This window comes from Desmodus rotundus, chromosome 3 (genome assembly GCF_022682495.2).
Source record: "Desmodus rotundus isolate HL8 chromosome 3, HLdesRot8A.1, whole genome shotgun sequence".
Lineage (NCBI taxonomy): Eukaryota > Metazoa > Chordata > Mammalia > Chiroptera > Phyllostomidae > Desmodus > Desmodus rotundus.
In genome coordinates this window covers 124,208,838-124,225,920 of record NC_071389.1, presented here as the reverse complement: position 1 = coordinate 124,225,920, position 17,083 = coordinate 124,208,838, and the positions used below count along the sequence as shown (strand labels likewise).

At 33.4% G+C, this 17,083-nt stretch overlaps 1 protein-coding gene across 2 annotated transcripts in view; it reads right to left on the bottom strand.

Annotated features, from left to right (window-relative positions):
- Window positions 1-2,686: 2,686 nt before the first annotated feature.
- MGAT4C (MGAT4 family member C) overlaps window positions 2,687-17,083 on the bottom strand; it is a 229,136-nt gene continuing 214,739 nt past the window's right edge. For both annotated transcript variants that reach the window (XM_045191965.2, XM_053919474.1), the window contains exons 2-4: window positions 12,536-12,688; window positions 6,582-6,729; window positions 2,687-3,859 (exon numbers count right to left, since the gene is read on the bottom strand). In XM_045191965.2, the coding sequence (XP_045047900.2) occupies window positions 2,718-3,859; window positions 6,582-6,729; window positions 12,536-12,682 (1,437 nt within the window). In that variant the 5' untranslated portion in view covers window positions 12,683-12,688 and the 3' untranslated portion in view covers window positions 2,687-2,717. The remainder of the gene's footprint in view (window positions 3,860-6,581; window positions 6,730-12,535; window positions 12,689-17,083) is intronic.

Genomic DNA, 17,083 nt, shown 5'->3' with positions numbered 1-17,083 from the left:
ATTTTTGAACATAGGAAATACAAGATTAAACCATGTAAAAAATGTTGGTTTATTTGAGAAAAGGTTATTTGCCTCCCTGACCCTTAGTGGAGGAGCATTATTTGTCAAAGTCAAAGACAAATACCATATGATCTCACCAATAAGTGGAACCTAATCAACAAAACAAACAAGCAAGCAATATATAACCAGAGACATGGAAATAAAGAACAAACTGACAGTGATCAGAGGAGAGGGGAAAGGGGATAACAGGGGAAAGTAGGGGAAGGGTCAAGGACCATGTGTCAAGCACCACGTATAAAGGACCCATGGACAAAGCCAATGGGGGAGGGGAGAGGATTGAATGTGGAAAGTGGGGTATGGGTAGGGCAGGGGAGAGTAATTGGGGAAAAATGGGGACAACTATAATGGAATAACAACCAAAAAATTTTTTTTAAAGTCTTTTCCTTAGAAAGTTGACCCATAGTCAATCTACAAATAACACATAGAGACATTCTTAGATGACTTATCAGATGATTCAAACCTGATTTCAGTAATGAAAGGATCCAATTTGAGATTAAATATGACCTCTTTGTGTTACATTTACATTTATAATTCGCTAGCAAACGTCCAATTTCCCTGTTACACTCAGCAATCTTTCCTGAAGCATTTTCTAGGTATCAGTGTCAATGGCTGGCCTTTGGAATCGGTCTCAGAATATGTAAAAGTTTACAACTCACTTCACGAAGTCTTCCTAGATCTTGATATTATATGTCTTTGTTGTATACTTTTTACCACTGATATTACAGACAAAATATTTTTTGAAACTTCTGAGATATATGCAGAATAATATACAACCAGTCAGGTAATAAAAGGGTGAGAAAAGCCAAGGAAACTGAATAGCTCTAAGTAAATAGCAAGTATTCTCCAAATCAATGTAGAGATAATAATTTAGTGGCAGTGTTCATCTTTTCTATGACATTAAGGATTAGACATGCTACAAAATATTAATATTTAAAGGTTCACATTTCCTCTAATAATATAGCAACTGGGTGCAAAAAATACACAACTATTGTATCAATTAAACAAAATTTTTTTCAATATTTTATCTGAGTTTTTAATCAATTTGGGTAGAATGAGTAAGATAATTCCTTTTTTTTTTTTTTTTTTGTACTGTAGCATACCAGTGAGTCCTAAGGATTTTGTTTCAGGATGAAAGGAAAAACAAGAAGAATCTCTCTTTCTTTCTCAGTATCACAAGTCTGATTTCACACACACACAGACACACACATCTATCTATATAAACATATATTTGATTCCATAAACACATATGAAGTACTCTTCATTTTGTTTTATCATAAATCCTTTTATCTTTGTTGTTTGTCAAAAATAGAATGGATGAGACAAGCTCAGAATATTCTTAAAACAATGTTTTTAAGATGCACTGGGTTGTCCTGAATTGCTTTAACGGACAAATGGTGTAGTCACAATTGTCCAGTTTCTTATAGCAAAATTTAGTCAAGTTTGCTTACCATTCGTGTACATATACCACAAGAGCACCATTTAGGGCACTTTAGGATTGCCCGCAGAATGTTAATAGGGTTTATAAAATATCGTACCAACTATTTCCAGATGGCGTAACTTAGGGACTGAGACCCACATCAGGGAATAGAAAGCACACATTGTGTCAGGAGCAAACTCTATACAAGAGAAAGGACACTGGGTATCCGAACATGTGACCTCTCTCTCTGGCTCTGCTATGAACCAGCTGAGTATAGAGATGCCAACTGATTTCTTTGTTTCTCACTTTTCTCCTTTCTAAGATGCTCACTTAAACTCCCCCAAAGTATATGATAAGTCACAATGATTCCACTCACATGACTTTTAATACAAAACATATAAAATCAATTTTCAAAATTTTATGTATATACTGAAAATGTTTTAGGATTGAACTAACTATAGGCTTTCTCTAATTTCTTCTATTAAATGCAGGTACCCAATGTACCCTGAAAATATTGAACATAACTATTCATTTTTTTGCAAAAGGGAAACTAGAAAAAAGACTCCCACAGAAAATTTATTGATAACAGGTGCTCAATTGTTTTTATACAATGGTCAATGCCCCCTTTCATATAAATAATCAAGGGAGAGAGTTTTTCTTTCTATTGTCCCACCTACACACAAATTTCGGTTGTAAAGACATCATTTCCATGAGGAGGTATTCATTGTAGATATACAAGGGTCTATGGAAAACTCAGTGTCCAAAAACCAGAACACAACGGATTATCGTTCTAACCAACTGCATATTCACACAAAGGGTTAAAAAAAGCTATCTGATGATATGATAAATTATCAATTATTGAGGAAATGTATACAGTTGGAAAATATTTTTCAAGACTTACCATCCAATAAACTAAAATTTCTCTTTTTAAGTTCTTCATGCCACCTTTTCGACACTCAGTTAAATTTTTGAAACTAACATAATAACATTAAAATAGATATGAAAGTAGTATTAACTGTGAACTTATATTCAACTTCAGAATTTGATATAAGTGCAAATGTATATTAGAGTAAAACTGTGATGAAAATGAGTAAATCAAAACTGCCAAGGTGATTGACTTTTCTTTTAAAATGTCCCATCTGTTGCTTTAACTCCATAGGACAAAGGTAGCAAAAGAGGAAGGTAACAAAAAGGAAACAGGAAGACCTGTTTCAGTGACAGGACACACTGATTTAATTGGCTAAGAAGTCCAAATGCTAATACTCCTAATAATCAGCCATTCCTTTTGGGTTTTGGTAATGTATATCCTTATACACTGTATATCAAATGGAATTTTTTGATTCACATCTGACATTTCAAAGTTTCCATTTTTGAATTCCCCTAGTCTTATGTAAGTATCACATTGTCTACTTTGTTTGAAAAGTATAACATTTTCCCCAACATCTAGGGCTCCATGATGTAAAATGTCATTTTGCCGATCTTCTGTTCCAGTACTCACTTTAATTTTTTTAATCACAATTGGATTTTCAAATATAATCACAAAGATGTCCCCTGTAGAAGGTGGTTTTCCCCAAAAGTACTCATCAACACTACTGTAAGCCTTGCTTGCTTCATAATTTTCAAAAACATTCATGTTGGTATATAGTCTCGCAGGAGGGTTATCAGGGATATCAAATGACTCCTCTTCAAAATCATCATCCTTCAGCTTATTCTCTGTCCCTTTATATGATGAATAATAACCCATGTGCTGAAAGAGAGATGGTTTAAAACGAATAACATTTTTCTGAGCCAATAGACCCCGAAAATGAGTCAATAGCCAATCACAAGGCATTTCTTGATAAAACATTAATAAAAAATGTGCCAAACGTGGGAGATCATGTGAATGATAAAGCTTTCCAATGTAGCCAAGCTTAGAAAACTCAAGAGTTACCCAGTAAGTTCCTTCTAGAGATGTAATAACTTTCTTGATGGCAGTTAAGAAATTTTTTGAACATCGAACATCATCTTCAAGCATCACATAATAGTCTGAAGTATTGGCACAAAAATTAAGCAGAAAAGCATAATCTACATTTTGCTTGGAACGAAATTTGACTCTATCTTCTGGATCATTGTAATTTCTTTTAAGGCCATCCAGGATTGGGTAATATTCCTCTGGGGCATGTATAACTATTAATCTTCCCGCAATGATGTGGTGGGCAAATTTCTGTGTAATATCCTGAACCATGACCTCACGCCAGGATGAATTAAAGTCTGCTAGATGAACCACCACCGAGATTTCTTTCAACTCTTCATAGCTGGATTGCTCAAAAATTGACTTGATTGTCTCCAGTAAATAGTTTCCTTTTTTTCGTTTCACTGATGAAAGTCCAATTGTAAGAAACCCTGAGCAAAAGGATTCAGAAGGAGGACATATTAAATGAAAAATAGGTTTTGAATAACATAGAATAGAAACAAAAAGTTATTTTCCCCCAGGCTTGCCACTATATTAAGTAAGTCTAGTGAATGATTATGTATAGAACATTTTGTGATTAAAAATGTTATGTTAAACACATCAAAGCAATAGTAACTTATACATAATTGATACTTTTTATGGAAAATTGCAGCTCAAGCACAATGATGTGTGAGTCTTATTGCTGTAAACATTTGTTTATAGAATGAAAAATATGGTTTAAAGTGTTCTTCAGCTTAATGTTCTCATACACACCCATTAGAGAAGATACATATGTAGATAATATACATGCTATTTAAAAAAACCTGAGGAGGAGAAAATTCACAGCTAAAAATGACAGTCTCAAACTATGAAAAAATAAATTAAGAATAACTCATTCTTTATTTGTCTTAAAAATTTTCATAGAAAACATGTTATTTTAATTTTTCTTCGATCACTGTCATTCTTACATCAGAAGAATGCATAATTGGACTTCAAAACTTTATTTTGAAATTTACCTAGTAAGTTAATCAGAATGCAAACAGTATCATGAGCTCATTTTGAAAAATTGCATTATTGCTCAAATGTATGGTACATTGTTCTAAGGCATGAATATTAATCTTGTATTTGTAATGCTTTTTATATTGATTTTATCTGGAGAAATTTTTACTCTGATACTAAAATCTAAAATTAGAAATTGGATATACTTAGGAATAAAATTAAACCTGGTGAAATGACAGTTTGTCTCTGAGAAGATGTCTTTCTATGGAAATATTCCCACTTTTTAAAGTTTTCATTTTTGCCACAACTGAGAATAGAATCAAATTTCACAATCACAATTTGTAAAACAAGAACATGTTTATGATCATTAAGATCACTGTTGTCCTACAGATACCTACATCATGTGAATTGTGCAATACTGAAAAAAGTCCTTCCAAGAAACATCTTTCTTACTAGTCTGTCACTGGAATAGAGATTTGCACATTTTATTTAAATACCTGACTTAGTTACTCTGACTTCTGAAAGCTGATGCAATTAAACTCAAGCCATCAGCCTCCATTAATGCCTAAAAATGGCAATGCTAATAGAACACTTTCTACAAAAAAGGCAGAAGTTTATGCATTTTGCTTTCAATATGCATCTTAATATTCATAATAGTCTTGGTCTAGCTTTGTGCATATCACTCCTGCTTTAGAGCTAAGGAAATTGGATCACACTGAGGTTAGGTGACCTGTGCAAAGTACATCATGCAGTAAGCAGTGTGGTGGCGAGATTCAAACGGTCCTGCCTTTACTCTCTGTTCTACATTGCCTCTTTCATATGGAGCACTTGGCATATGTGCCAATATACATTAGTAAACTGAGCATGGGAAAAGGGAATTGAGTAATGTTTGACCAAGGTGGTATAACAGATGTAGATAAAAAAGTTAGTGGCAGTCTTATGCAGTTAGAAGCTTAAGAGAGGTAGATACTTGGAATGGTAAAATGAATGACAGACCTAAAGAAATCTGAGTTAAGTTACAATTCCCTCAATTTGGTGATCACCAATCCACTTGCATAAACACTTCGTAACAAGGAACTCAGTTTTTGTGGTACTCACACAATCTTTTAAGAAGTTCACGATATTGCTGTATTTCACTGATTCTCAAATTCATATTTTATGCAGAAATATTTTAAAATTAAGTTGCATATTACAATTGATGGCATCTTACTATTAAAACTGATAAACATTCCTATTTTCTTAGTGGTGCAGTAATTAGATCACTATACTTTCCATCATCTATGGTGCCTTGAACTCAGTGAAACATAATATGTTACTTTCTGCATTCAAACTGCTAGTAGTGAGTTGAACTCTCCCCTCCAACAATTCGTGTCTACCTAAAACCTCAGAGTATGACCTTATTTGGAAGTAGGGTCTTTGAAGATGTAATTAGTTAAGAATCTTGTAGTGTATTTAAATTGGATTTAGAGTGGTCACTAAATTCAATGACTAGTGACCTTATAAGAAGAGAAGAGGACTCACACAGACAAAAGGAGACAAAAGGAAGTAGGCCATAAAAACATAAAGGCAGTGACTGTGATTACGCTACCACAAACCAAAGAATGCCAAGAGCAATCAGAAGCTTGAAGAGGCAAAGAAGGATTCTCCACTAGACCGCCTCTAGTGTGCGGCACGGCCAGCACCTTGATTTCAGACCTGTGGCCCCCACCATTGTGACAGAATGCATTTCTGTTGGTGTAAATCACCTAGTTTGTGACATATGTTATAACGCCTTGGGAAACAGATACAATGACTGTCACTAATTAAAAACCGGTGGCAAGTTATAAAAACCAAACCATTAAAGTTTAAAAACACATCAATATGAGAATCATTATCTTTAAAAGATAACTTTAAACATTTTTAAATTTAAAGTACATTGATTTGTTCCTAGTCTCTACATGGTCCTCCAGCAAACTGCTAAAAAGTTCATAGACAGTAAGGCATTTCATTTTATTTTATTAATAGAATTGGATCAGTGAGTAATTGTATTTGGTGAAGAAACATTGAAATATTCCCCCAAAATATGTTATAAAATAAACCCTGTAAGTTTTTATTGTTGTACAAATGGAGCAAGTCTTCATTATGTTTAAACAAAATATTTTAGTACTCTTGACTTAAACTTGTAAGGATACTTACGCTTTCTTTGTAAAGGAGTGGAAGCTAAGTAGCGGTAGGTGACATTGATGGCTCCTGAGAAGTTAGATAAATCTTTGAAAGTATGCACATAGCGTTCTGAATTCAGCTGATGTGTGGATGTTTCCCTTATAAGTTGTTTGTCTCCTTCCTGAGTGCCAGCACAGAGGCAGAGGAAATAAATGAATAATAGATGGTCATGGATTAAAACGAAGCTTCTCCTTATACAATGACTGTATGTGTCCAATATACAATATGCATATCATATAAATCTCAATTACTGGCACTGCTGTAGATCATTATCTTTCACCTCAGTTCCTACCTAGAGTCTCCGCTGCAGCTCCCTCTACTCTGTTTTACTCTTCATACTATACTTAACTCGTTGTGCTGTAGTGTACATTAATAATGACAATATCTTGATAAAAAAAAATCTCTGCATGAAAACTCCCAATGCCTTCATGTTAAAATTCAATTTCTTTACAATAATTCCAGGATCTTAAAATTTGATATTAATCTATTTTACAGTTTCATGTAAAACTAATTGCCACTAAATTCCCCATATTTGAGTCACGTTAAGCTATTTTCTCTTCTTTAAAGACTGGCTCATAAAAAATCACCCACTGTTTCTGATTGGGAAATTTTAGGGATCATGAGGAAAATGCAGTACTAGATATAACTGGATTTTGGATAACCTATTAATCAAGAAGTGTTAGTCAGCAACTTATTCGGCCACAATAATCAAAGGGTGTTGAGAATGCCGGTTGTGACAGGGCAGCGTCTTATTCACACATCTTTGAGGTGCTTCAGGTGGAATACATTTGTACCAAGTCAAGGAGAAGTCTTCAGCTCTGCCACTAGCTTTCCCATAATACGTCTGCTCGTTGCTTGTGTGTGTGGTATTCTGTCGGAAGTGAACAGTCTGATTCTTCCATTTGTAAGAACCCCTTTAAATGTCTAGTTGGTAATGGACTTATGCAATTCAATCTTTGGGAAGGTTTATATTTCCCAAAACATATTCATATTTGGCTGAAATATATCCTGTTAACCATTCATTGCTTCTTTTTTCTTTCTTTTTTTAATATAAGTTCAATTGTATCTATTTTTTTCTAATCGCCATTTGATCAAACCTCTATTAGTTGTATATTATTTGCAAAATGATGACTTGTTTGGCTTTTGTATATGGTTCATAATACATAGAATATATTTGGGGACAACCTATTTAGAAAAAAATGGTGGGTTTTTTTTGCGAGATGTCTACTGTGTGGTTTTATGGAGACGTTTCAACTCTTTACTGCAGAATGGCAGGTGAGGCATGGGAAAGCAATTAAAGAGAAAGTGAATGCATTAAATAATTTTGGTCCTCATATTATTTGGCTGTGGTCAATAAAACTTTAATTAAACCCTTGTTTTAAAAGATTAGTAAGCATTCAAATACACAATTTACCTCAATTGGAACATTTACTACTTTGAGTCAAATTCAAATGTCAATGGAAAAGGCGACTAATCAAACTTTTAAATCTATGGCCAGACTGCAATGTGCTTAAAATTAAAGTTGAGACTCATTGACCACAACAGGGAGGAGCTTTCAATCTTGTCCTTGCTAAACTGAGATTCATTCTTATCTTCTTTCTGTATATTCAGTTCTGTTTATAAACCTGCCTTTGCTTTTTAACACTGTATTTCTATATTTTATATTGCTTTGATAATTTGAACAAAGAAAAACTCTTTAGTCTCTTATAAGATTTACAATGTATTTGCCATCTGTAAGTTATCGACTTTGAAATTATAAAAATTAAACCTTGGATGCTAGATTTTTTAGAGATATACTAATTAAATATCCATTGAATCTATTTTAAAACTTTAAATGTAAATATTTTCATCTTTGTCTTTCTGAAAACCTATAAAACATTATTAAAGTTTTAAATGAGAAAATTTAGGCTGTCACAAATAACTAGGACTCAGTTTAGCATCAACTACTTTAATAGTAATGTAATGGTGTCCATAACCAATATAGTCTAGAAGATATAGCTGTAAAGTTACAGTAGTCAGAACACTGAATTCATGTTACCATTCTGTCCTTGGGCGATGCCACATTCTAAAGGAAGTGCAGGGCATTGGATATTACTTTAAGAATTCTATCTTCAACACATAAAAATACAGATTTTTTGTGATAAGATATAATATATTCATCTTGATCGAAGGCCATAGAATATAAAATATTAAAATGGAAAAATATAAAATAACTTTATAAAATTCTCAAGAATAAGCTTTGCCCTTTTCAGCATAAATAAACAATGGAACTTTTACTGGAGTCAGCCTTCTTGTCTGCTTTCCAGAGGCACATACCTGAACAGCCAGGCTCTACCTGGATACTTTGTTTCTATAGCTCTATGTTATAGTAATAGTTCTCAGTTTTATGACAATCATTTTCTGGATGGGAATGCAATTCAGTGGACTAGCTACAGAATAAATATATATCCCAGTGGCTACTTTGAAGATGCTCATAGCCCAGAGGCTAAGTTGATTGGACACGCAGTGTCTCTTCTACTTAGTGTGTGTTGTGATGCTATTTATCTCATACGACCTCTGAAAGGCACATGTGTCTCTAATATGTAGGCAACACAATGAACTGCTACACACCCAGGATTTCAGGCCACCAACACAGTTCCCAGCAAAAAGAGTAGAATTGAATTTGCTAAGTAACTCTGGAGACCTTACTACTTCTGGTACTCTGATTTCTCTGAATTTTAACTAGTGTATTCCCTGAAATAAGAAAGACAGGAAAAGAAAGACCAAATAATGTCTAAGCTTAGAAAATTGCATGTATTGTGTCATTTTAGAGTCAAGAGAGAAAATCAAGTCAGATAATTTTGGGGAAAATGAAATAACACAGATAAGGTCAGAAAGGGGAAATGTTAAAAAGAAACTGCAGTCCATTCTAGTAGGGGAAGAGTTTTCCATGAATAATCAAACATTTTTTTAGAAGAACAATTTTAATATAAATTTATATTAATATTTAAAGAATGTTTCCAATATTTATACACATTAAGCACTGGGATAAATTTTAGCTCAAAATACAAATTAGGTAGTTAATATCATCTAGTACATGGTGAAAAATTAAATGGATAAAATACTTCCATTGCATTTTCAGTCATAGGGTTTCTTGCATTTAAAATCATTTTAACTCATTTTTTCCAACTTGACTTGGGGTGAGGAACATACAACAGTGTAAAGATGATGTGTTGTAAAAAAATTAGAGATTTTAAAGCTAAGAAGTAATTTCTTCTCTGTACCAGGGCTAATTTGCAATTTGACTAGATAGATATGAGGTTTGTCCAGAAAAATTCTCATTATATTAACAATATTAAAATATTGTTAATATACAATATTGACCACAATATACAACTATTGACAATATTGTTAATATAACGAGAATGGTTTGCATGACATCAATGCAAGTTGGCAGCCAAGGACAGTGGCCTGCAATGCACACGTGTGAACACTGATGACTTCACTGTACTAGTTGGTGGGGCCGGCAGACTTCATTGAGTGAGCACGTGTACTGTGTGGCTATGGCATTCAAAATGACTGAGTGAGTACAGCAATGAATCTGCATCAAATTTTGGTTTAAGCTTGAATATTCCTCCATGGAAACTATTCGGATGATTCAGAAGGCCACAGCTATGGGAAACCGGTGATTGGCAGCTTCATTACGACAACATGCCCACTCATGCATCACGTCTCCTGCAGAGGTTTCTGGTGAAACATCAAATCACCCAGGTGACTCAGTACCCCCACAGCCCAGATTTGGCACCCTGTGACTTCTGGCTTTCCGCAAAACTAAAATCATCTTTGAAAGGGAAGAGATTTCAGACCTCTGATGAGATTCAAGAAAATATGATGAAGCAGCTAATGGTGATTCCAGAGTGTTTAGAACAGTGGAAGGGAGGCTGGGAGAACTATGTGAGGTCACAAGGTGTCTACCTTGAAGGGGGCTGAGACATCATTGTCCTATGAACATTGTTTCTTGTGTCCCGTATCTTCTTCATAAGTGTCTCTATTTTTCATATTACATGGCTGGATACTTTCTGGCTAATAAAGCCAGAAGAAATTTCAATGAGAAAGTACTTTTTAGTAGTAGTAGTAGTAGCTACTAAATTAAATCATATCTTTTACATTAGGGGGCTAGGGCCCATATTTAAATAAGAATATATAAAAATTTACAAAACAGAGCAATAATATTTGATCTTCTCATGCATATCAAGAAGTCTATTACTTCTTGAACATTTTATAATGAATTTAAAGAGATTTTATTCCAAAAAGATATAAAGATGTTTGTTGTACACAGTGATCTTTGTCTGTTTAAAATGAATCGTTAAAATTGCTCCTGAAAGTGTCTCATAAATGCAGCAAATCACTGGACGCAAGCATCCTGCCAATTCCATGTGTTTGATTTACAAGATGTCATTTCCTTCTACTGGAAGACACAGATGCAAGAAGTAAATTTTTATTACACACTTAAATCATTAATTAATGAGCTCCTTTAGTTAATTTATGATCTTTAGTTTTATAAAAAAAAAAGTTGGATCACATGGGCCTTGCTCAATTGTCCTTAAATCTTATAAACCTAATAATCAAGTTTTCAAAATGCATATCATTAGTAAATTTCTCAGTGCACTATACACCTAAATCATGCCTAGTCAAATTATATTAATCTGTGGCATTTCAGCCATTGTGAATTGACTGAATGGTAGATTGAAGTGTTCACAAGATCAAGAACTATACTTGAAGGTAAAAGGCCTAGGCAATGTCAAGACAATAGGCATCTGGCAGAATTTCACCATGCAAGAAAAACACAAAAAAGGCACAATGTTTTATAGGAGACTTTCTAAGAAAATCTGCACAAAAATCATATGGTTGCCTCATAGGATATGGAATAGTATATGGAAAATAATAGATAGCAAACCATTTTAATTAATAAATTAGAACATTTTATTGAGAAATAGTCTTTGTGGTTATTTTCAGATAATCTCTTACTAAGAGATAATTAGTATTAGCATTAATTCAAACTTTCAGTATGCTTGCATGATGGAAAATACTTTTCAGTCTTCCATATGTCCAAATTTAATTTTCTGAAATATGTGAACAGGAATAGTAACACAAAAATTAGGATATTTTCCAGATATCTTAGGCTCAGCCTAGATAGGAAATGTGAATAAACAATAATGTCCATGTTATTTTCATCACACATAAACTTATTTTATAATTACAACAATAATAAATTATTGAAACAATTTAAGTTCTTACAATTAGCCAGAAGAAATCCTTTTGAATATTTCCATAATTCATTTAACATTAATATATTTTGGTAATTTATCTTTTATAAACCACTGAAGATTTTGAGGTTCTACATCACTATCAGAAAATATAAATATATAACTTGGTGACCTTTTAGAGCAATTCAAAATCTAAATGAGATGTCACATACTGCAATAAAATATTATTTCTTGGCAAAATATCACAATTGATATCATTAGTTAGACAATGAGATTTTGTAAATGTTGATAATGCAGAAAAGCAGAGAAAGTAAGGTGTAATACCACTAAGCAAATTTTGTTTGTTCTATGTATCTCAAATTAAAGCTCAAATATTGATGTGGTTTTACATAAGATTAATTCAGCACTGATAATAGCTAACATTTCTAATTAGATATAAATATTTGTACTACAATATATATAGTGTTAAAAAACACTGTAACACAAATTAAAACAATTGTGAAATTGGTAATATAAAATTAGTACAAAAAGTAAGTAGGTAGAAAATATATATGTTATAATTTTGCTCAAACTAAGGCTATTCCAATAGCCTGAAATTGAAATTAGGTTACTAGTGAAATACATCTAGTTTGATTTAGGCCTTATTTTAAACAACAACAAAAATCAACCTCCAAAACTTACCAGAACATAGCTATCTTCGATGTATAAGTTCATAAATAGAAGGAAAATTACAAGAGCTCCCAAGAATGACACTGTAGAACGTTTTCGCAGGCATCTCATTTTATCCAGTATTTCAAAAATATGTTTCACTTGATGAAATTTAAACATTCTCTCCTGTAGAATAGAGGCACACAATTACTAACAATTAATTTGGATGAAATTATTTCTTCATCATATATATCAAGAACCAGGCCTTTATAAAATTTCATCTTTCAACTGTCTAAATTAAATTTATTCCAATGTCACATAACATATAAGATTGGTATAGATTTTTAGTACATCAGCATAAGATCAGTGAAGAGGTTTATATTGGTGTGGAGCAAATCAAAATGAAAAGGAAATCTCAGTTATTTCTGAACAAATGAATCTCGGTAACAATAATGTAAGAAAAAATAGATTTTTGCCCTGACCAGTGTGGCTCAGTTGGGCATCATCCCACAAAGTGAAAGGTTGCTATTTGTATTCTTGTAAGGGTACATGCTTAAGTTGTGGGTTCGGTCCCCAGTCCAGGCCTCTAGGAGAGGCAACTGATGGATGTTTCTCACACTTTCTCCATCCCTTCCCCTAGCTTTAAAAATAAATATTAACATATTAAAAAATAGATGTTTAATGAGAAACAGAATGAAAATTAAAGCAAATAACAGACCTGTCAACTTTCATTAGTGAGATATAACAATAAAATAATACCTCCCTCCCCATAATATAATGTAATGAAATGAAAGAAACCAGAGAAGTATGGACATAGTATTCATCCCAGATGCACTGAAGGTACACTGAAAAAAGCTATTGGGTGGGAATTTGGAGGAAAGAAATTCACAAAGGAAATTAAAATTTTGGGTGTCAGACCCAACATATATTTGAGAACTTCTGAGGTACATTTATTTGTTTATTTTTCCAATAATTCTCATTAAATCAGAGTAGATCATGGAGTATCATGGCTGCAATGCTTTGCTTGGTCTATTAAGTAGGGGTTTGGCTGTTTGTAATAATTTATGGACTGCACAAAGGCAAAATTAAAGTCAACAAGATTAGTAGAGACTTTATATTTTTCCATTACACTCTTCTGTTTTGTAGTACCCTCCAATCACAAACGCATTTGGATTAATGATAGTTTAAAAAAATAAACATATCTGAAATGATCAAAAGACTAGTTGAATCATTTTGTCTGAAGTAAAGTGTAGTCTGGAAATTGTCCCTGAGTTCATCTTTAGAATGAAGTATTTATGTGCATATAGAGCTTCAGGAAGTAAAAAAGGCCTTTTCCCCAAACCCTTAGAAGAATGTCTAAGACATGGCTGGAAATCAATGTCTATTAATGCAAGAAAGAATTTTTGGATTCCCACAGGGAAGAATATTAGGAAATGGGAGAAAGGCTTAATAAAGGTAAAGAATAGAAGAATTCTAAAAAATATAAGAATTACTGTCCATTTCTTTTAGCCATATTTTTCTCCAGGGTTCTTTTTATTTCTCTTGTATATGTATAGCAGTTTTAAATATATGTATATAAATGCACACAAACATACTAATTGTTGCTTATATTGAAAATATACAAGTATTTTCTCCAAGCATTTCTTGTGTTTATTTCTTTTTCATAAACTTTTGCAGTATAATGTTTTTGATTCAAATTTATTTCACAAATGCAGGATTGTTTTGTACAATGTTTAAAAATTTTTATCCTTTTTTTAATGTTTCATAGAAAGTCTCCTTTATTTTATTCTGGGATTGTTTTTATGGATAATTTTTTAGTAAACCTGGAATTTATCTTTGTGTTTTTTATTTGGTAGTGGAAGAATTTTATCTTATTTTTTCTATGTGGAGAGCTGATGGTCTCCTGCTCAGTGCATTGGCCATAACTCCTGTGCCTTTCTGATGTTAGAGATGCATTTTATCTCATTGAGGATATTTCCTTCCATATCTAAATTATTGAGACTCCTTATTACGTCTGACTGTTGAGTTTTGTCAAATACTCTTTATCTATTGAGTTAATGATATGGAGTTTGCGCTCTTATTTTTTATTTATTTATTTATTTATTTATTTATTTATTTATCATGATGGATTATACTGATTGATTTTAGAATCCAAACCAAATATAATTATATACTTAGAAATTGTATTACTATTTCTATATTATAGGATTTAATTTTTTAACATTTTACTTTTCCATTTATATTCTTCAGAAACACTGATCTGTAATTTTCTATTGTTTAATAGTTTTGTCAGCTTTTGCTGTCAGAGTGCTGGTCTCAGAGAAGCCCTTTTGTCTCACCGCTAAGGCAATATACTTCTGAGTACTGATGCTCACAGCTTTACAAAGTTTCTCTATTTGGAATGATGGAAGCATGAATTATTACTGTCCTTCCAACCCAGAAACTATTCTAACTATTCCTTTCCACTGATTCTTTACCAGCTGTTGTTAGTTTTCATACACACATGATAAATTCTTAACTGAATTTATCTTAACTGATAAATTCTTAGCTGAAGATGTAAAAGAAACACTTTTCTAGATCTCTGGAGCTCTCTCTCCTCTCTCTGTGTAACTGTGCACCCCAGGTAGCTTTCTCCTCTGTGGTACTCTGTCTTTGAATTCTTTCTACTTCACAATTGCAAAATTTTCAACGATGGCTTCTCAACTTAGAGAGAACACCCCTTTCATTGGGTTCACTCTCTTTGCGCTGTAGCATAAAGACTCCAGGCAGTAAGTGGGGGCAATCACCTTATTTGTTTCCCTTCTGTCAGGAATCATCACCCTTTTCTGCTTGTTATTCAAGGTCTGAAACCTCACATGTTTAGGCTAGCTTTATTTTTATTTTTATTTTTTAAGGAGAAAGGGTAAATCTGCTCCTTATTTCTCCTTCACAGATACTTTTCATTTTCTTGAAAAATACTGCTGCATTATTGTCTTGCTTTTAATGTTACTTTTGAGACATCTGCAGTGACTTGTTTTTCTTTCTGTTATAAATGACTAGCCAAATATAAATGAATTGATTATGTTACTTAGAAGCCACACAGCAACATCCTCACAGACATGTCCCCTAAAGCAAGGGACATAAAGGAAAAAATAAACAAATGGGACCTCATCAAAATAAAAAGCTTCTTCATGGCTAAAGAAAACAGCATTAAAATGAAAAGAGAACCAACAGTATGGGAAAACATATTTGCCAATGATACCTCAGACAAGGGCCTGATCTCCAAAATATATAAAGAACTCACATGACTCCACTCCAGGAAGACAAACAACCCAATTAAAAAATGGGCAAAGGACTTGAACAGACACTTCTCAAAGGAAGACATACAGAGGGCCCAGAGACATATGAAAAGATGCTCAGCATGACTAGCCATCAGAGGGATGCAAATTAAAGCCACAATGAGGTACCATCTCACACCAGTCAGAGTGGCCAACATAAACAAATCAACAAACAAATGTTGGAGAGGATGCGGAGAAAAGGGAACCCTAGTACATTGTTGGTGGGAATGCAGACTGGTGCAGCCACTATGGAAAACAGTTTGGAATTTCCTCAGAAAACTAAGAATGGAACTGCCCTTTGACCCAGTAATTCCGCTGCTGGGATTATACCCTAAGAACCCTGAAACACCAATCCAAAAGAACCTATGCACCCCAATGTTCATAGCAGCACAATTTACAATAGCTAAGTACTGGAAGCAACCTAAGTGCCCATCAGCAAATGAGTGGATCCAAAACCTATGGTACATTTACACAATGGAATTCTACGCAGCAGAGACAAAGAAGGAGCTTATAGCCTTTGCAACGGCATGGATGGAACTGGAGAGCATTATGTTAAATGAAATAAGCCAGGCGGTGAGGGACAAATACCATGTGATCTCACCTTTAACTGGAACATAATCAACAGAAGAAAAAAGCAAACAAAATATAACCAGAGACATTGAAGTTAAGAACAATCTAACAATAGTCAGAGGAGACTAGGGAGGGGATAGTGAGGAGAGGGGTTTACTGGAGCTACTATAAAGGACACATGGACAAAACCAAGGGGGAGGGTGGAGGCGGGAGAGGGAGGTGCGTTTGGCTGGGGTGGGGTGGAGGGATGGGGAGAAAATGCAGACAACTGTAATTGAATAACAACAAAAATTTAAAAAAGAAGTTCATCAAATATTTTATCTTTAAGATTGAATCAGATATGCCTTGAAGTTATCCATTTTTCAGAAATTACTAGGAAAACTTCAAGTGATAAACACACTTATTCACTAACATATTTAATTGTAGATCTAATTTTTAAGCAAAGGTAGAACATATGTTGGAGGAATAGTATGTACATGCTGTATGTTCTGACAGTACAAAAATTAACTAGCTAAAATGTGATAAAAGAGAGAGTAAGAGGGAAGTAGAATAAGTTCATCTATATCTACACTCTGTAGATAATATGTGTGAGTCAAAGACTATGATTTAAATCAAATAAAACAAATATTAGAACAAAAAATGGAAATATAATTAATGGCATAAAGATACTAGTAAAAAGTGACTACTCAAAACA